General features: G+C 44.9%; 1 protein-coding gene across 1 annotated transcript in view; it reads right to left on the bottom strand.

The window, feature by feature from the left end:
• RIPOR1 (RHO family interacting cell polarization regulator 1) overlaps window positions 1–21,249 on the bottom strand; it is a 2,151,737-nt gene that overhangs the window by 1,808,898 nt on the left and 321,590 nt on the right. The window contains exon 4 of the mRNA XM_086945567.1: window positions 3,018–3,071. Coding sequence (XP_086801693.1) covers window positions 3,018–3,071 — 54 coding nt within the window. The remainder of the gene's footprint in view (window positions 1–3,017; window positions 3,072–21,249) is intronic.

The raw sequence follows: 21,249 nt of genomic DNA on the forward strand, positions 1-21,249 counted from the left end.
CCCCCTCCTCAAAAAGGACCATAGACCTCCCAACCTATATGCGTCCTCCATCACTCGGACCACCCTAGATACGTGGGACCGTACTGACACCAAACATAACCTGACCACCTTTCCCTCGCCGCTTACCCCTCTCTTTGACAACCAAGACTTTCAACCGGGACTCGATGGAACCGCCTTCACACGCTGGAGGCCCACAGGATGCCGCTCCCTTGGCCATTTGTTTGCTCTCGATGGGATTTTCCCATTTCATCAACTCCAGTCGGACTACGGGCTACCCGAGACCGAAAGGCTACCATACCTCCAACTCCGGCATTGGGCCTTACACAATCGGGTTGGGCCCTCGGCTAGCAGACTCCTCTCTACCTATGAAAAATGGCTAGTTACCCTTACCTTGGACAAAAAGCTAGTCTCTGACCTGTATAAGATGCTATTACATAGGAACACACATATGCACAACGCAGGACGGGAGCAATGGGAAAGGGAACCACGGCAGAACACTAACCCACAAAGAATGGGCAGGTGTGTACTACAGAGCTCATCACTCTGCATATCATTCGGGCATGCCCGAGACTTTCACTAAACTGGCTACATACTGATACTACACCCCCGAATGTTTGCACTCTATGGATCCACCCGAGGGCGAGACTGCTGGGGGGGTTCCGGGGAGCGGGGCACTCTTGTACACTTGTTATGGGAATGCACACATCTTCAATCTTACTGGGACCAGATCCTTGCGGAAGTGGACACACATTTTGACACGCAGATCCCACACTTCACTCTATATGTCCTTCTGGGCCGTCCAAATCCGCTGACCTACCCACTAAAATCTCGCAGAGGCCCGCTGATTGCCATAGCGCTGGGATCAGCAGTTCAAAACGTTCTGACACACTGGCGCACCCCCCCAGATTCCCACCTTTACAGGCTGGCTATATCGATTATGGCACGTGTTGGGTAAGGAGAAGCTCGCTTTGACCATGATGGGGAAGGGATCCACCTTTAACGAATTATGGCAGCCATGCCTGTCACTCCTTTCCTCCGAATTCCAGGAGGTCACCTGTCCTAGGTATCTCCGCCTTTTGCAACTCTCTGATCATCAGCAAACAGAACCATGACATCTGGACTTGCAAGATCCCATATGAGCTATGTCTTCTTCCTTCTATATTTTCTCCTTTTCTCTCGGTGGACAAGGGACGGGGTGGGGGGCAGAGGGGGTGTTAGTGTAAGTTTCCTTTGTAAGTTTTGTCATATCTCTTTAACTGCGTCGGGCACCACCCTTATTCAGAAATTTGATATTGCATGCTTTGATCGTATGCCAACGGCTACAGTGTTGCCCTTACACTGCCGAGTATGTTTGTCCAAATTCTTAATAAAAGATTTAAACCATAAAGCTTTTTAACAAAAGAATAGAAAGAAAGCAGTGTTTGATGGTAATTAAAACTGAGGTTGTGGTGCAGTCACAAATATTGTTTAAATCTAACATAAATTAAAGGCAGCATTGTCTGAGCTGGAATAAAGGTCAATTTAATGCTGAATGTAAATGTTGCCATCTTGGTGGCTTTTTGGACACCCATAAGCTAAAATAAGAGAAGGGTAACATGTTTCTGTGTTCCTTGCATACATCCTATGTTTTTACAGTCACCACTAATGTTTAAAATGTTTAAAGCTGTCTGACAAAAAGACTGAAAACCAGCACTGTTCGAGGAGAGTAACACTTAGAGTGTGGTTGAGATGCAGTCATAGATATTGATTAAAGCTGTCTAACTTAACAAATGAAAGGCAGCATTGTTGTGTGGAGTTCTCAAGCACAATGAAAAGAGAGACATCTGGCACAAACTTGTGGCGGCTTTAGATCTCTGATCCCACCCCACACACATGTCAAAATCATGCTTTCTACACTGCATTTCCTGTAAGAACGGAGACTTCATGCCAGTTAAATGACCCCATATCCATATTAATGATAACATAGCCGCTTCATTGTTGTTGTGAATTAATATAAAGTAAGACTTAGTGCACATGAGACAAACTGCAAGTTAGTTTTACAACTGTGTTTTGGGACTCTGCGATGTATTTTTCACTACTTCCAGAACAACGCTGCATTGAGAAGCCCTGTTAGGCTAAATGTGTAAAAAGTAAATTGTTGCACAGCAGATGTTGGTATTTAGATGGATGTCAGTGGTGAAAACATGAGTACTCATGTGGAGTGCTCAAACACAGAGAAAGCAAAGACATCTGGCACAAACTTGTTGTGGCTTCAAATCTCCGATCCCTGTCGTGGGAGGGTGGGGGAGAGACAAGATGAGACAGAGGATGGATAAGTGAAAATATGGGCACGATTGTAGAGTGCTCAAACCCAAAGAAAAAAGTAGCTCCTAAAATGGGAGCAATGGATGGACACACTTCGTCCAAGCTCAAGGGGAGCACTAAACACAAGAAGAGGCATGACGGCATGCCATGAACAAACAGGAACGAAGGGTATGATAGCAACGATGGAGAAAACAAATCGTAAGTCTATGGGCCGGCTGAAGCCCACTGAATAGTAAACACCATGACTCTGAGACAGCGCATGCACTGTAAACCCGAGACCTAAAATTATCTATTTCTACATTATTCCTCAATCTTTGGCAAGTTTGCTAGATTGAGCGTGGATATGGTGCTTACCAATAATGTGTGATGCCCAATTGTGCAACTCTTCCCTGAGCTTGTCAAGGGACTAACTACAGAGACCTTGTGCACATTGTCCCTGGGCTGGTCAAGGGAATACCTCTACAGGCCTTGGAGAAACTCACTATAGGAGCAGGATGGGTAGAAGAGATTCATTCTAGCTACTTGGGTGCATGTGGAGAGTCGCTCCAAGGACCGGTCTTGCAGAGAGTGACTAACTCAATGGGCAGGAGGTTGGCCTCACTCCAGACTCCGTAAGTGGGAGCAGGTTCTCCTGACTCACAATAGAGGTAGAAGATAATGAACTCAAAGACACAATATTAACACAACTACGGGCTTGGAGCTGGGGCACTTACCTTACTGGCATGAAACTCCAGCCGACGTAGGAATCTCTCAATGGATTTCACTTGCTGTAAACATGAAAGAAAGAATTAATTATAAGTAGTACTCAATTAAGAGAGAGAAATTGGGTGAGGGTATATCACTCTCCATGCAAAACATGCCACGTTTCAGCCATGCACTTGAACAACTGTAAGCAACTGAAACAATGCAGGACCCCTTCATGAAATTCAATCCCTTGACATACAAGGCAAGCAGGACATTTGATGGGAGTTTTGATTGTCATATTTATAATATTAAACGTGTAGACTGGGAGTACAACTGACTCAAATCACTTAAATATGTTAAACAACCTTGAGAGCTATTTACCAAGTGAGGAGATTAACCAATCTTTAGAAGAAGTGTAGTGTAATAATGAAACCAAGAGAGTGCCTAGGACTCAATGGGGATGCTTACGAAACTGTCAGATTGTGTCAAGAACCTGGAGTTAAGACTAATGTCTTTACTCCAGGCTCTTGACAGGGGCTTATAAGGAAGACTCCCCCCAACCCCCATCAAAGGTGCTTGATTTTAAGTAGGTTAGCTACAGGAATAACACCTGGGGCCATATTATGGATGCAGCAACTTTTTCTGGATTGAGCTGGGTGAACCTTTCAAATCATTATGGTGAATGCGCTGCCTCTAAGGCAGCCGTGAACCCGCACTGACCTGGGGGAAGCACATTCATGTGAAAAACGGAGCAAGCTGCTTTAAAGCTGCTCCGTTATCACAGTGCAGGCTGCAATTCGCCTGCATTTTTTAAGGGGATTAGAGATCCCCTTGCAGGTAGGTGCAGTCAGTGACTGTACCTGCCTGCAAGGGAATGTCTGGGGGATCCATGGGACCCCCTTTCCCCCAGCCAGAGGGCTGTAATCAGGAGGCACACTGTCAGTGCACCTCCTGAGAGCTTCTTTGCCTCTGCACCCTTGTCTGTAATACGGTGGGGGTGCAGAGGAAAAGTAATTCCCTCATTTGCATGGGACAGACGTCCATGCAAATGAGGGAACGCCATCTTGAGGACGTGCTAGTGCTGTATGAGTGGCAGGGCGTTCTGTATAAAAGAAGGGGATTCACAAGCGTCTGCAGCCCCATCTATAACTCAAAAGTTCCCCGGAGGGGCACAATCGTCTGTTGTGCCCCTGAGGCACTTCTATAACCCGTCCACTGGTCTACTGTTTGATTTAGAGAAGTGTGGCTCAATGGTTAGAGCGGCAGACCCTGATGCAGTAGTCTGGCCGGGACCAGGGTTCAATTCCCGCCTCGGCGGGTCTCGGGCTCAATTTCCTCAGACCTGATAATTCTCGCTTGGGTGCCTATTCTAATCATGAGTCCCACTCTGCACCTCTGGGCAATAGCTTCCTTAATCTCTACAACGGCCCCAACAACGCTGAGGATGCCTGACTTCACCTTGGGGGTGCCCAGGAGTGGGCTCCTCACAGGGAAAAGGCCAGGAAGGGTTCCTCGGCGGTATTCGTACAAGTGCGTAATCATTTCATTTCATTTCATTTCATTTAGGACATAAAAGTCCATGCCCTTGAGTCGGTTTAAGGACATTCATTTTTAGATTTTTTTTCTATAGGACAGACATTATCCAAGAGACCTTAGTGTGCTTAGCAGAAAATATAGGACTTTGCAGTTTTATACAGCGCAAACTTGACCCGAGGGTATCAGAGAGCTATATACGAGCACAAAAACCACAGGCTGTTGAGCTTCATTGCCAAGACTCAAACCCGGTTGTCCAGATTTGAAACCGACCGCACTGGCCATTACTCCACATCCTCTCCCCTAGGACAAGGTCAATAGTGTTAGTTCGTGCAGGCAGGAGACCTCTGAGGACCTCTACCGCTGGTGGCTGGAGTTGAAGCGGAGCAGCTACAGGAGGCAAAATGGCAGCTGCACCCGGCCAGTTCGGCAGATGCTGAGCACCAGTGGCAAGGAGCTGCCCCTTTTGAGAAGAGGAGGAGTGCGGAGTCAGGTCCCTTGATCGCCCCCGTAAGCTCGTGAGAAGCTCTTCCCAGATGGCACTGAGAGCGCCTGAATCCTTTTGTGGATCAGTGCCTTGATTCGTGGAACTTCACTCAGGAGTGTTTCCTGCATGGAGGGCGTCATATGACCCCTTTTTCCTACTCCTGGACATTGGTGCATTTTCTGTGTGGCCCCTGAAGACCCCCCTCTGCAAGGTAAGTAATACTCTGGGCCTTCCTGTAGCCCTACGGTTAATTAGACCATATTCCTAAAGGTATCTCCTGGCCTTTCCACTGCCTTTCTCCACCTTCATCCCATGATTGAAGATGGCTGCCGCTCCAGGGAGGGGACGTTTGAACGTGAGGGGAAAGTCCCCTGGCTCAGGAGTCCTCCCCACTGGTGACCTCGATATAAAAAGAATAACGCCACTTAGCAAAGGAGGACATGAAGGGGAGACGCAAAGGCGAATGAGGTCGCACAGGCAACCCGACTTAGACTCCTGTTCCCCCGTTCGCTTGGCCCGTTCACCTGGCATTTGTTCGAGGCATTTACTTGAGGTGGGGCGCTGAAGCCGGGTGCAGTGCTTAATTTGTGTTGGTGCTTTCCGATGCTCAGACCCGGTACTTAATTACCAGCACAAGGCTTATGACGGTCTGCCACATGGTAGTGGTGTCTGCCAATTTAGGTACGAGCACAACAACTTCTGTTTATTATTTCCATTTCAATTTATAATTAGTAGTATTTGCCTCCAAAGCCATTCCTATTACTTTGGTGCCTGTAATAAAATGAATGGTCACACTATTAAGAGTGTGATGATTAGTAGTGTGTTGGTGCTATCATTGGCATTGCTGTCGGGGGGAACGGATGATGCAAGCTCTAGTGTCCTCCTATCGAGAGCCCCGGCACTATATTTTTATGCAAATTAAGCACTGCGGGTGCTGGTGATTTGGGGTGAGTCGTGCAGAGGCGTAAGCAGCTGATTCTTAGCTGTGAACAGGCGTCAGTTTACCCATCCAATTAAGAGTACAAATCTTTGCTGTCTCTGCTGCCCAGTGGCCCCAGTGTACCTCAAGCCTTTACCTCACCCTCCAGCTGCCCTATTATCTTTAATAGAAGTTTTGTAAGAGCTTTTGGTGAACTTGGAGTGGGGTGAGAACTACACACCCCTGACTGCCGCTTCCACCGCAGCATTACCCAATGTGCCAGGAGGTGCATACAGCTGCACCAGGGATCCCGCGGGTCGTGCCCCGGTGTGGCTGGAAAAGGCTGGGGTCCCCCTTGCATCTAGAGTGCCTATATAGAGAACAGGAGGAGCAATTCCATTTTTCTGACCAGGAGCATTTTTCCACTAATTAAAACAGCTTAATAGAGCTTGTGAATGACATCATGGAGAAAATGAACTGTCAAGAGAAGCCCACAGTCACCTGTGATTTTTCCTAATCCCGCCTCCATTGACAGAATATGGCAAAGCGCTATAGGTGTAGTGGCTATGGAATTAGAACGAACTGAGAGACGTCTGTCTCTGTCCTTGGATCCGACAGGTGCCTCCATTGGTCTGCAGCATGTTTTAGTACTTAATCCCCACTTGTTCGCCCACAGGAGCCAACTAGTACAGGACAACCTAGAATATCAATAAGGGAACCAACTAGTGATTGTACCCAAACCGAGGGAAGGCCTGCTAAACCTGTTGCCAAATCTACTGCGGCTGCCAAAAAGAAAACCTTGCACATCGCACTCTAAAGTCCACCAAAGACACCAGTAACCATAGCAACGATATTAATTGCTAGATTGGCGATATGACTTTAATTAATGTTCAAAATGATAGTGAGGATGTTGTTCAACCTCCATGGGGTGTCTGCTTTACAAGGAATATTTTAGGCAAAGTAGCATCGAAATATTAAAGAAGAATTGACCCCCCTTACTGCCCGTTTTGAGAATCTAATCCTCCTGTGTGGGGCAATCAATGCAGGGTGCACGTGTGGCGAAATGGTAGGGTGGATGCACAGTGCCAAACTGACCAGGCTGAACAGGCTGTGCCAGACAAACCCTTAAGGGCCAACATAGCCAACAATAACAAAAGGGACAACAATGCCTCCACCAAAGGGGCCTTGAAGGGGGAAAGAGGCACAAGTCATAAGGGTTCTGGTGGGGAAGGGGGAGGCGAGGGACCAATAGCTAATAGATTTGAGGTCCTTGAATGGGTGGATTGACTTACCCGGCCCACTGAGACAAAAATTCTAAGGGCTTCTGCAGGGGGGGGGGGTTGAGGGTGTCAGAGTGAAAGGGCAAGGGAAAATGGCAACTGTAGCACCCCAATTTGGACTCCTAAACTAAATACGCCACTCTCTCATGGGTTCCTTCCATATGATGGCGTAGAGCTGAAAAGAACATCAGAGGGAGGAGGGTTGGCTTTACCAGACTGGAATAATAGGAATCATATCAGTTACAAAGCAGACCTAGACCGTCAACATCTACTGCAAGAACTCTTCCTAAGCTCAAAGGAGGGGGGGGGGGCTGAAATCAACAGGGAGGGGAGGGAATCGGGAAACAGAAGAAATTGGATGCATTGCAATAGTTGTGGTTCTGGGGAGGTAGTCACAGGACAACATACCCGAAAGTGACCCCAATATTATTCTACAGGGTGTCAGAGAAACCTCGAAAGTAATCAAGGTGGCTTTCCGGAATACTGCAGGTCTGAAAAGTGAATAGGAGACTTTTATAGACCAATATGATGTGATACTATTCCAGGAAACTTAGATTAGAGAGGAAGCACAACGCCTGGGCTTTGCAGTGTTTACTAAGCTACCCACCACAGGTGGGAGAGGCAGACCATCTGGGAGGCTAACCATTTGGGATGTACTGTCAGGGAGGCTGCAACAAGGTTGGGTGATATTTTGTATGTTGAGTTGACTTTTACCCCTGAAGTGGTTATAGCCAAGATACTCCTGTAGTCAAACAACTATCCTCTCTTTTGTCCTCTATCCCGGGGAGCTATTTTAAGGTTTTGAGGGAGACTTCACCTGTCAAATCGAGCCCTTGGGCAATAGGCAAGACGGCACCCAAAATGATGAAGGTAGGCTATGATCTATACTTGTTTTGACCATTGCCTTCATCAAAAAATTGTCTTCATAGGCCTTCCAAATGAATGCTCCAGCAGTGAATCATTCTATACAGGCCTGTAATGGGTGGACCAAATCTGATAGGCATGGCTAGCACACATTCAATCAGATAGGGTCAGCGTCCCTAATCTATTACATTTGTATGGATATTAGGCTGTGGTCAGCAGTCCTAGATTTTGCTATTTTATCCAGGTTTGACATTTACCACAATGTCCTGTCTCTAGACCTGGCTCTTTATGACTAGAGCAATAGAGTAATGTGACCTGACCTGTTAGATGACAGACTTTGTCTGTCATCATCACGACATTGAATTCACTCAACCACCATGCAACAGTCTACTGAACTGGTTAGTTATATGTATGAGGCTGTATCGCTTTAACAGATATAAGTAATTCTATCAAACCTGATGGAAAAATCTGTTCCATAGATAGAGCGGCGGAGACTCATGCAGTGTTAACAGTTGCCTTAAAGGATCTATTTTTTGCTGAGGTGCAGACAAGGGGCCATAGGCGAAACATTCCCATATGGTATAATAGACAATGCAGGAATGCTAAAACTGCTCTAATATTTGCAATCAAAGACAAAGCATGGATCCAAAGTGTGAGAGCCTCACACGAAACATTATCAAACTAGCCAGGAAAGAATGGGGCCAGGCCAAATTGGACTCTCTCCTTCAGGGCTGTAAACAAAAGGCTCCACCGGCCTTTTGGAATATAGTCACCTTTGGGAATAAGGAGGGTAGATCCCGTCTGGAGCCAAACATTGCAGCTGAAGTGTGGAATAGGCACTACGGTCCCTTTATGATGCTAAAAAAAAGTCAGGAGGAAAGGGTGAGCACTACCCTTGAATATTGCACTAGGTACGATTCAAAGGAATTTCCTCCCATAACTCTCCGGGAAGTGTATAGCACCATTAGCAAAACAGCACCCCATAAGGCACCTGGCATCAACAAAATACCCGGGGATTTATACCTCTCCGAACCAGAGTCTGGGGCCCCAACTTGTGTAGGATATTCAATGCCATAACGGGGTGACTGCCCATTCCAAATTCCTGGGCTGGAGCCAAAATAATTCCTGTAAACAAAAAAGTCTCTCCTCTGCTACCAGAGCATTTTAGACCTATCAGTTTGGTAGATGTGATGCAGAAAATCTTCTCAAAGGTAGTATTGTAACGATTACAGGAGAGGATGGGGTATAACAGCGTACATAATCTACTACAAGCTGGCTTTTGGAAGCAAACATCTACTATCAACCAGGTCTTCAGGCTCCAGCTCCTATACTGGAAACCAGTTGTACTGGAGGGTTGTAGCCTATATTTAATATTCCTTCACCTCAAGGCAGCTTTCGTTCTAGTTTTGAGAGCCAATCTTTGGTCTGGAATGAGTGACAAGGGGGTTCCCTACTATCTATGTCAAATCATCAAAAAGATTGGATGAGAAAAAAAAAATTCGCTTAGAGAAACTGGGGAGCTTTCAGAACCTTTTCCTGTGAGCAGGGAAGTATGCCAGGGTTGTGGGCTGGCTCCCGCTATATTCTGCTTATGTATAAATAGCCTGGTGGATTCACTTAAAGGGGTCAGCAACAAAAAAATCTCCCAAGATCAGCATGACTAAAGTTCCAGCATTAATATTTGCTTATGATACTCTTCTTTTGCTTAAATCTCCCATGGGCATGCAAACGATTTTTGACGGGTTCAACTAATTTTGTAAGAGGAGGTGGTTAGAAATAAATGTCCAAGGTGGTACAAGTTATAAGGATAACTTGGACTGGAGGGTGCACTGCTGTCTGAGACTGAATGTCTCAACTAATGATCACATATTTTTTGTCTGCAGTTAATCAAATTCTTACATTGTTTATTACTCATTAGTTCGTTTTACTTTCTTTTAAACATATCAATTTAACATTGTTGATTAGAAAATGAACATAAAGAAAATTGTTTTTGAAACATAACAATATTACAACAGCACAGTTACATTGTAATCAAAAGAATTGACAAAGTTTCTTTGAGCCCAATGCATTTCGGGATAGAGATCCCTTCGTCAGGGGCCAAACCTATAAAAGAACAAATAATTAAGGATGGAAAGCGATTATGCACAAAGCGGTTACTACGCAGCTAACAAATTGCATTGGGCTCAAAGAAACCTTATGTCAATTCTTTTGATTACAATTCATGTTCTAATCAACGATGCCCGAACGGATATCACCACCGCCGCTACTACCGCCATCTGAGATGCTGTACCGGCTCCCCGGAGGAGGGGGCTGCGTGTAGTACTGGAATACAGTTACCGCCATCCTCTGGGCACGCGCACCAGACTCTGACGCCTGCAAGCACCAAGGAGGCGCTTAAAATCACGCTAGTGCTCCCGTAGCGCGTGACGTGCGCGGTAGCGCCCGGGCATTGCCCGGGCCAAGGGCGGGCCTATCCGTCCCCGTCAGAGATTGTAAGAAGCCGGGCAGGCCCACCTTATTAACACTCTGTGCCTTAAAATTATATATCTACTGTCTGTGTTGGGGGGCTAGTGTAGGCGGGCCAAGGGTTCACATAGGATTAGTTGAACAAATTCATCTGATCATTGGCTAAACATATGGTATAAGACATGAAAACACAAGGGAATCACCAATGAGAATTGCCCAATATAAAGCATCTCACACACTAAGAGGTACATCCGATATAACACCCTACACCTTCCACCAGAAGCAACTCCTTATACGATAGTGCTAGCCAATGTTCCCATGTTACCTGATAGCACTAGGGAACACTGGTCTTCACTCAAAAACAAAGCACTGTCCCTGTTAAGCTCGAGGTCTGGAATATCCTCCCCACTCTTCACAGAATTCAAAATGGTCAGACGGGTTGGTTGGATAGGCAGATCCAATTAGTTGCTAGGGCGTGATTTTGTGGTGTTATCTTTTGGGTCGCCCAACCTTGTTCAAACATTACTCGATAGGGTGGGGAATTGGACAGTTGAGCAAACAGGGATCCACATTTTACCATTGGGGTTCTTCTATAAGCCACCTAGCCATAAGCAGTCGCTATTTACGATGGATGGTGTTGGGGGATGGAACCAAGCTAGATATAATATGCCAGTGAACAACCACTATGCGGCCTTTAGTACTATGGAGGACAATGATTGACTGGAAACATCTAATGATGAGTCACTTGAAAGAAGGGTAGTATCAAGAGGCACATGGCAACCTGTACCACTTAGGGTGTGCATGTCTGAAAAAGAGCATGGATCTTTCGAGACTCCAATTCTGCCAATTCTGAGGTTGTCCTCTCTGGGTACTATCGCACTCAGTCATAAGGCCAATCAATATGGATTAACCAATCCGTTGTTCGTGGACCAGGCACCCCACCCCATTGGCATTCTTATGTTCCAAACGCAAGGACAGCAGAGGCTAGGGAAGACAGAAGCGGTGAAAGGAATAAGACAATGGGAGAACTTCCTCTCATATGTAGAGCTACCACCGGAGATCTCTAACGCCCAACAGCTGGAGAACTCATCCCCAATAATTGCAGAAGTAAACCAGCCCTCAGCTAAGAGCGGTTACTGGCCATCGAACAAGGAGCCTGAAAACCTTAGCAAACCTACAAATCCTCCATCAAAGCTCAAAATATTATCCTGGAACGTTGCAGGTCTTCACTCCAAAATAGTCAACCAGGAGTGGGGTGCTTTTATCCAAGACTCTGACTTATGCATGTTCCAGGAAACCTGGGCTAGGGAGACTATCTATAGAACTGGCTATGCAACCTACAACATACCTGCTATATCCGGGGGGAAGGGCAGACCATCTTGGGGACTTACTATTTGGGTTGCTACACATTTGGGTTACACAGTGAAGCAGGTAGAGACATCATCTAGAGACAGCCTCTGTGTTATTTTGAGCTTTCCCACCAGGACTAGGTTAGTGCTTACTAATGTATACTCATGGCCAGTAGGGTATGGGTAAGAGTCTCCCACCCTTGACAAACTATTATCATTTATATCCACAGTCATTGATAATGACATAGTGATCCTGGCTGGTGATTTTAATTGTCAGTACGAACCATTGAAGGACCTGGAGACTGGTGACCTAAATGACAAAAACATGCACTGGGCTATTCCAGTGGCCAATGCTCCGCCAGTCCGGGCATAGACACCACAAGTCGTTCAGTTGAATTCCCTTGCCTTGAATCATTTGCTCAGGGCGTGTAATGGGTGTTTTAATTCTGATAGTCCGGCAAACTCCACCTATAATAGGTCGAGCTCCCTCTCGATCATAGACTATATTATGGTGAATACCAGATCTTGGCATCAGATGGTCAATTTTAAGATTGTCCCCAGATATAACAGTGATCATAATGCCCTGATCCTAGAATTGGACTCTCCGTACATTGGGGATGTCCCTAAGGACCAATTGTTGAAAACATCAGGGCCACTCCTAACTAGTTGCAGGAGGAGAGTAACATGGGGCACTCTATGCGAATCCCAAGACAGATTATCTTCACTCTACCAAATAATCACACCATATCTGGAGGTCGCAATCCAAATGAGTGAGTCTGGAGATTCTGCTCGTCCACTCAGTAAAATTGCAGAAAGCCATCATGGACTAGTAGCAGCCCTGGCAGACAGTTTTTCCCATGTAGTACAAGTAAAGGATGGTAGTGCTCCCAGACATGCCTGGTATAATGGCAAATGCCGAAAGGCTACGATAAGCCTGCTTACAGCTATTAAATGTAATGATAAGCAGGCAATAAAGGAAAATAGGTTACTACACAAACACGCAATCAATTAAGCCAAAAACAAGTGGGAAGTGGAAAAGTGGGACAGCCTGAGAGATGCTCTAATAGGAGGGACATGAGGACCTTTTGGAAACTATTAAGCACAGACAAAAAGGAGGATAAAAGTTCATTCAAACCTAATTTGGGTGCTGAGGTCTGGAGGGCCCATTTTCAGTCACTTTATTCCAGGATAGAGGGCACTTCTAAGCAAGCTGAAATTCACATCTCCCTCCCACATCCAGTTAGCCCGGAAAGTCCCGCAATTTCTCTAAAAGAGGTAACAGCAGCAATCGCCCAAGTAATGCCTGCAAAGGCGCCGGGGCTAGATAAGATCGTTGGAGATCTTTTTCGTACTGAACCCAGCGTTTGGCCTCCTTATCTTTGGAGCATTTTTAACACTATTCTAAAAGGAATGAAGAGCCCCAAAGCATGGCTAGGGGCGTAAACCATCCCTAACTTCAAGAAGGGTTCACCTCTCCATCCTGTGAACTATTGGCTCATTAGCCTTATCGACATTGCACAAAAAATCTTTGCTCGAGTGCTGCTGGACCGATTGCAGAACTGGATGGATGAGTTTTCCATTCTCAGCCCTTATCAGGCCAGTTTCCGAACAAAAATGTCCACAATTGATCAAGTTTTTAGGATGCAATTATTGCACTGGAAAAACAGTGATTTTGGAGGGTGGAACTCATAGTCCTAGTCAAAATCTTTATTCGGTTATTCATACAAAAACAACCATAAAAGCACAATTTAATAAAAACACAAATAAAATCAGATATCTAAAAGCCACACATACAGAGTTTACAATCACCGTTAATCAGATACAGCAATAACAACAGTTCTGAGCATTTAATCATCCATGCTATTTCTAAATTTTATGGCCAATTTTAAAAAACCTATTACAAATAAAGTGCATTTGTGAGTTAGCAGCTGTAAACAACAAAGTGCAGGTCTAACCTGGTTAAAATTCAGTTTTTTAAGAAGAGGCTTAAGATAAAACCTTCGAGGTGTATCATAAAAGCGACAAATAAATAAAAAGTTCACCAGATCCTGCGGAGACACGTTGTCGCAGCCGCAGGGTGGTAGCACTTGACCTCGGTGGCTGCCTTTTGGAACAGCTAGCAATAGGTGGAAGAAGTCCAGACGGAACCTAGTTAACAAAAAACAATCATAGCCCGACATCGGCCAGGACAAATAGGGTTCCATACTTGGTGTGGATTTCAGAACAACGTAATTCCGGACACTGCATTTATTTAGTTCCACCTCCTCACGGTACAAATGCTGTGAGAGGGAAAACATTTTCCTCATGAACTCTACATCAGCTGTAATAATAGAGTCAGGGTTTACAAAGAGCTCTGGGCGCCCCAATCTGGAGAAGCAAACTTTTAGATATTTTAACCACGGGATTTTAAGCATATTATCCTAGCATAAGGCTTCTCTCAGGAGTTGGTGATTTAAAGGCAGGTCTTTATTTAGCCAACATTTTAGCCATCAAATTAATGGTCGTAGTGCTATGGTATCGCTAAGAAAGGGAGTGCCTAATTCTTCATGCACTATAAAGCTGGCAGTTCCCCTGGGAACCCCCAGCAGCTGTTTCAGAAAATTGTTTTCTGCCACTACAAGGTCATTAACTGCCGTGTGCCCCCATAACTCACTTCCATAACAGCCTATCGCCACGCTCTTGGCCTGATACATTTTTATCAGCGCAGCAATTGGGCGTTTGCCCATTTTCCTGGCAAAATTAAAAATGGCCGCATTTGCCCGAGTCATCTCCCCCCTTTTCCTCTTGACTGCAGGGCCCCATTTCAATTGATTGTCGACAAGACACCCAGATATGAAAAAAAATTTGTTGTAGGAATCTTCTCCCCGTTAACATGAAATGAGAACGCCTTCTTGTATCCTTTCCCCACATTCATTACAAAAGATTTTGTGTTGTTAATGGCAAGATCTCGGGATTTCATAAAACTATAAAAGGTGTCAAGTAGAGATTGAAGCACTTTTGCGGTCCTAGCCAACAAAACGGCGTCATCTGCATAAAGTAAAACAGGTAACCCTTTGCGCCCAACATAGGGGTAGTCTGCACCTGTATTTAAAAGATTCTCCTCCAGATTATTAATATATAAATTAAAAAGAAACGGGGCCAAGATACAGCCCTGTCTGACACCCCGGTGTAATCCAAAGTCCCTAGTTACCTTTAGATCCTGGGAGTACGGTACATTGGCCTGGGTATCCTGATGTAGATCCGCCAATAAATTAACAAGGTTTTGCTCCACGCCCATGTTGCCCATGGCCTCCCAAAGCTTAGCCCGGTTAACACAGTCGAAGGCTGAGGAGAGGTCCATAAAGGCCATGTGAATTGTACCCTGACGTGCCAAAGTATATTTTCCCAGGACCATATACAAATTGAGGCACTGTGAAATGGTGGAGTGGCCTGGCCGGAAGCCATATTGAATCGGGGAGATTATATTGCGCTCTTCCGCCCAGGCTGTTAATCTATTCAGGATTACACCACCCGCTACTTTGACCACATGTCAATTAAAGATATTGGTCTGTAACAGGACGTGCTGTTACGGTCCCCTTTTTTAAAAACTGGGGCTATCGTGGAGACCCCCCACGACCTTGGGCATCCGTGAACAGCGGCTGCATTAAGCACAGCGGTAAGAACAGGCGCTCACAGCGATACCCGTGATTTGAAGAGGTCCGGGGGCAGGCCATCGGGCCCTGGCGCTTTGTTACTTGATAAGCCCTTAATTCCCTTTTCAACCTCACGAATGGAAAAGCACAGAGGGTTAACTCCTAAAACACCTTTTTTAGATACTGGCTGTGGCATGTTACTATTAAAAATAGATCTAAAGTGAGAAACCCACTCTTCTTCTGTTATATTGGTGCCCACAGTAGAATCGCCTGATGATTCAAACAGGGGTTTATTTATAATTTCCCAAAACTTCGCACTATTTCCAAGAATTTTGGGGTCTAACAGATTTTCCCAGATGGAGGCTTTCACTTGTGTTTTACGTTTGACCAAAGCCTTTTCATAGCTAAGGCGTGACACCCGGATTCATAACAGATCCCTAGGTATGGCCTTTAGAGCCGCCTTTAAATCACGACTTGCCTTAGAGCAAGAGTGATCAAACCACTTTGGGTCGCTATGAACCTGACCTGAAGAGTGTACGGTTAACATTGCCCCAACTTTCATAACAATACCATCAAAAGCTGAGAGAATCTCCTGGGCTGAGGGTACTGGGGACACGCAAAGGGACAACTCTGCGTCACACGTGTTATTAATCTTATCATACAGTTGGTCCGAGTTCACCAGTGCCCACTTTAGACGTCGTTTACCATCTGCACATTTTAAAGCCCCACCGTCTATCCTCTTCTCTCGTAGTTTTATCATCTTACCTCCCAGTTGAATACAAACTGGATTGTGATCACTAAGTTGGTTCTCTTGAATTTTAAAACCTGATATATAGGACACTGGAGAGAAGTATATGGTCAATATAGGATCCCCCCGTATTACCTTTGTATGTGGGTACTTCATGAAGGGTACGGTCATCTACCAGAGACATAGCTGAGGTTAGGTCAAATTCGTTCAAGAATTCGTTCAGTAAGTTGCCCCGGCGAGTGTGATCAAAGTGGAAGCCTCTTAGTCTGTGACAACCCAGTAAGCCGGTTGCGGTATTTGCTGGGTTCCCATAGGGATGTACATTAAGGTCCCCTGCAATAAGGATGTGAGGTGAGAGGCTCTCCAAGTTATTCCTGAGAAAATGACCTAGGTCAGCAAGCCTACAATACCCTTTTTGGTTTACAGCGTTATAGAAATTGATCAAGGTTAATGATTCTGGGGGGAACATGGCGGCAGCAGGCTGAGCTGCCGTGGTACTCTGTCCTAGCTTCTGCGGGGCGTTTGGTTTTCTTCGCCGAAAATGCGTTCTTTCGGTGATTCTGTGTGGCTCTTCAAAAATGATTAACTACAGCATTTCCTCACTGCTACGGAGTTTAATCTTTCAAGAGAAAAGGAAAATAAATCGGCAAAATACCTTTGGGTTTTTTTTTTCTCGCATGTGAGCAGCCTCCTACCGCGGTCCGATGTGTCTGCAGAGGGGCGTTTCCACAGTGATCACCACCGGATCCCTATTGCCGAGCTCTGAACCGGCTCGGCTGACACAGCAAAAATCTCCCTGGAAGTGGAGTCGTGCCGCCCTGGAGCTCTGTCGAGGCAGGCGGTTACGGTCTCTACGCAGAGACCTCAGCCCTGCAGCCACGGGGAAAATCGAGAGTGAAAATCTACTGCCACTGAGTATTACTGCGGTGGTAACAGGAACGGCAAATACAGCAGTGGCGGAGGCGGAAGCAGAGGTTGAGACGGCTGAAACGGTGGTTGCAGAGAAAATCAGATTTCTGAACCCAGGGGGCCCAGTGGATCCAGCTCCATTGAGGAAGGTGAAGGGGGGGCAAACTGTGGACATTGTGGAGGAGGCAGAGGGTGTGAAAGAGAGCAATAAGGGTCGGAGAGGTAAGAGTCAGAAGCTCTTTACAAGGAAAGTGACCAGATCATACAAGGCTAAAAGCAAACAGGAGGGAGGTTGTGCTTCACAGGTTCAGGCTCAAGTTCGGGTGGATAGACTGGAGTCTGGGGGGGGGCCCAAGCGGAGGGGGGGTCGGTAAGGTCAGATTTGAGCTGTACCAGCGAAAACAGAAGTACCAGGACAGGTAATAATTTCAGCAATATATTGTTAAAAACCTCCTCATATCTCTCTTCAGAGGTAAAACCCAAACGGGCAAAGAAAGGAAAGAAGGTTAAAACTATTCTTGATCCAAGCTCAAAGATAACGCCTTCATTAAGATCCTATTTTAAGGTCATTCCACAAGTTCTGAACTTAACACAGAATAACCCCTCTGAAATTCACATGCCCCAAGTCACGGCTCCAGATATAGTCATATCAGGAGATCAGCCTTCGTCGGGGTGTAATCAATTAAGTATGGAGACAGAGACGGGGGTCCAAAATGAGACAGGCAATGTAACAACTGATGTTGATGCTGTCGCGGTTGACCTTAACTTAGCTTCCCCCGCTATAGATATATTGTTAGAGCCGGGGGTAGGTAATGACAGTACTCAAAAGGACCTGAATAAACCCTCAGCTATCAGCAAAAATATTGCTATACCTATGACATCAATAGGGTTGGTAGGAGTTGTAGTCAGCACCCTTCCGGTCGAAAATGGGCATCAGCAAACTGGGCACCAGAAAACTGACATAAATTCTGAGACAGCAGTAGCAGAGTCAACAGAGGAGACAGTAATTGCAGAAGAGAGAGAAGAGCTTGAAGGGTCAGATCATATACACTTCGAATGTCCTTTAAACTCAGATCAAAATATCCAGCCACAATTTACCTGCAATTTACCTGTATGCTCGGATAATACTGCAGGTTCACCTCCCTTACACACTAATATTCCCCCAGGTCTCTCACTCTCTTCAATTGCATCCATGTTCTCAAATCTATCGACTGATATTAAACGTGGATTCGAAGAGTCCTCAAAAATACAGAGAGAGATCAGGTCTTACTGTGAGTCGCTCGACACCAAAATAGACGGGCTTTTTGTTAGAACTGGGGTCTTGGAGTAGACAACAGCTGTAATGTCAGTGGAACTGGAAAACGCTAGGGAGGAGATAATCAAACTAAAAAGCGTGGATATCGCGCTAAAGGACAGAATGGAGGTCCTTGAGAACAATGCACGTCGCTGTAATATTCGCGTATTACAAGTACCGGAAGGAAAGGAGGGATCAGACATCAAATCATATATCATCCAACTTATCAAAAGTTCTCTCAATTTAACTCAACTGAAGAAGAATTGAAAGCGGACATTCAACGGGTCCATAGAGATCCTTATAGACGTAATCCTCTGCGCACGAAGCCCCGGAAGATACTAGTTAACTTTCATACCTTTGTATTGAAGGACCAAATTCTCAACTTAGCCCTCAAACAAAAATCTCTGTCTGGTGGAGACTTTACGTTTCAAATAAGATCTGATCTATCAAGAGCAACTTTAGATAGACAGTGGGAACTGGGCAGAAGAATGGAGGCCTTTAAGAATCTGGGTGCATCAGTTCAGTTGATTTTTCCCGCAGCCCTGAAGATTATGCTTAACAACAAAATGCACCATATCAGCACAGTTCAGGCCGCAGATGACCTGCTGATAAGCTTAGGCACTCGTAAAAGATGAGGCTTATCGCTTACAAGCTCATAATATCGCCTAATAGCTCTGAATCAAACATACTATCTAATTGTTAAACTTGGGTGGAAAAAAAATATATATATATATAAAAACATATATATATTCATATGTATATAAAAAAAAAAATCAAAAAAAGGGGAAGAAAGGGAAAAAAAAAGGAAAAATAAATAAATAAATAAATAAACTTAATTACCCCATTTCTCGTAAGTCAATCTAGCACATCCAGCAAATCGATGTAGCCTTCTAAACTCTAATTGCACACCTCTGGCGAGTTCTTATTTCCAGAATAAATACAGCTCCGTAGAGCTAGGATTGGGTTAGGGGTACCAAACCCGGACGTGTTCCGGTGGATAATCAAGGGTTCCTCAAGGGAGGGTGGGTGAGATGGGTGAGGGGCACGGGGGGGTGGGGTGGGGTAAAAGGACACAAAATGTTTCTCATCTCTGAGTTCTTAATCATCTCTATCATTGTTAAAAGATGGACGGCATGTAAATCTCGGACCTATATCACTGGCAGTAGGTTTGTAAGATTCTGCCTCAATAGATATACTAAATATGAGCGCAGTTAGGATACTCTCCTGGAATGTTAATGGCCTGCGCACCAAACCTAGATCTAATACAATACAACAATATCTTCGAGATTTTGATGCGCAGGTCATTATACTTCAGCAGACTCATTTGGTTGAGGCTGAGGTTCATGATTTGGTTAAGAAAAATAACTGGATAGATTTAGCCGTTACTACAACGCAGACACTTAACATCAGAGGGGTTACTATTCTTTTTAAAAAAACAATAAACACTAGACTTTTAGAGCAGAAAACGGATCCTGCAGGCAGGTGGGCTATCGCAACAGTAGTGATAGGAGGCTCACGCCTTACGATAGTGGGATACTATGGGCCTAATAGAGATGACCCATCTGCCCTAGAATCACTATTTTCTGAACTCCTACACTTTACAGAACCAGTTATAATAGCAGGAGATTTTAATATTGTACTCGATCCTTTACTAGATAAGACCAGTTCTAGTCGACAATATATTTTGTCGAAATCCAGAGACTTTTTACTTAAAACCATGTCACAATATGGCATTATAGACATATGGAGGGTCAGGTCTGGGCAGAAAAAAAGTTTTTCTTTTCGGAATTATAAATATCGTCACAGATCAAGGATAGACTTTTTCCTTATGAGTAGAGAGCTACTAAACTCAACAAAGAATGTTAGCTAATTAAAAAAACACAAAAAAAGAAAAAAATAAAAATAAAAAATAAAGGTTAAAGATTCTTTCCCGCTTTTAACCATCAACACTTGAATATCATTATTACAAAAGGAATACTTTTTGACAGTACATGTTAGTGCTAAATCGATATACACAGCCAATCCCCCTTTAGCTCTGCCGCTCCTTGACAGCTCGGCTGGTACAAAGAAGCTTTTATACCCTTCTATGAATACATTGTTCCCTACCAACCATGTCTCTAGCAGGCATATCACTGAAAAAGATCTTATAAAAGCTAACCAAGTCGGGTCATTGATTTTACCCGCTAAACCAGCAATATTCCATGAATTACGTTATAACTCGAGACCGACAATTCTACTGGGTCCGGAACTCGATCCCCTATAGCTTTCCTTAGTGGAGCAACAGGACAGTCTTCGATACTATCCCCTACGACTATTTTCAAAACAAAATCATTATTCCGTTCACTTATTAACACTTGAGTAGGTTCACAGGTTTGTACCGGAGAGACATTAGCTGGACCTTTGCAATTCGTAAATTCATTATCTGCCATCAATTGCCCTGGTTGTTTCTCAGTCTTATCTGCTTCCCCAGAGATATCAACTAACAGTAGTTTTGAACTGACCCTTTGGGTAAGAACGGAGCGCAAAGCTACCTGCGCCTGTTCCCTGTTTCTAACTCTATTTTGTAGTTCTAGGGAATTATCGATTGCTGATGTCGGGGTTTTTACACAGAGTCAATCCACTCCCTCAAGGCCTTCCTGTAAGTGGAAGGCATCAAATCGGTTGTAAATTGGTACCCTATATTGGTTGTCGTAATAATCATGATACCTACTTTCTTGTGTGTAATTAGGACGCATATTGCCTTGAGCCATAAATTGGTTGTCATGGTGATCGTAATACCT

The sequence above is a fragment of the Lissotriton vulgaris genome, chromosome 12 (assembly GCF_964263255.1).
Source record: "Lissotriton vulgaris chromosome 12, aLisVul1.2, whole genome shotgun sequence".
Taxonomy (NCBI): Eukaryota; Metazoa; Chordata; class Amphibia; order Caudata; family Salamandridae; genus Lissotriton; species Lissotriton vulgaris.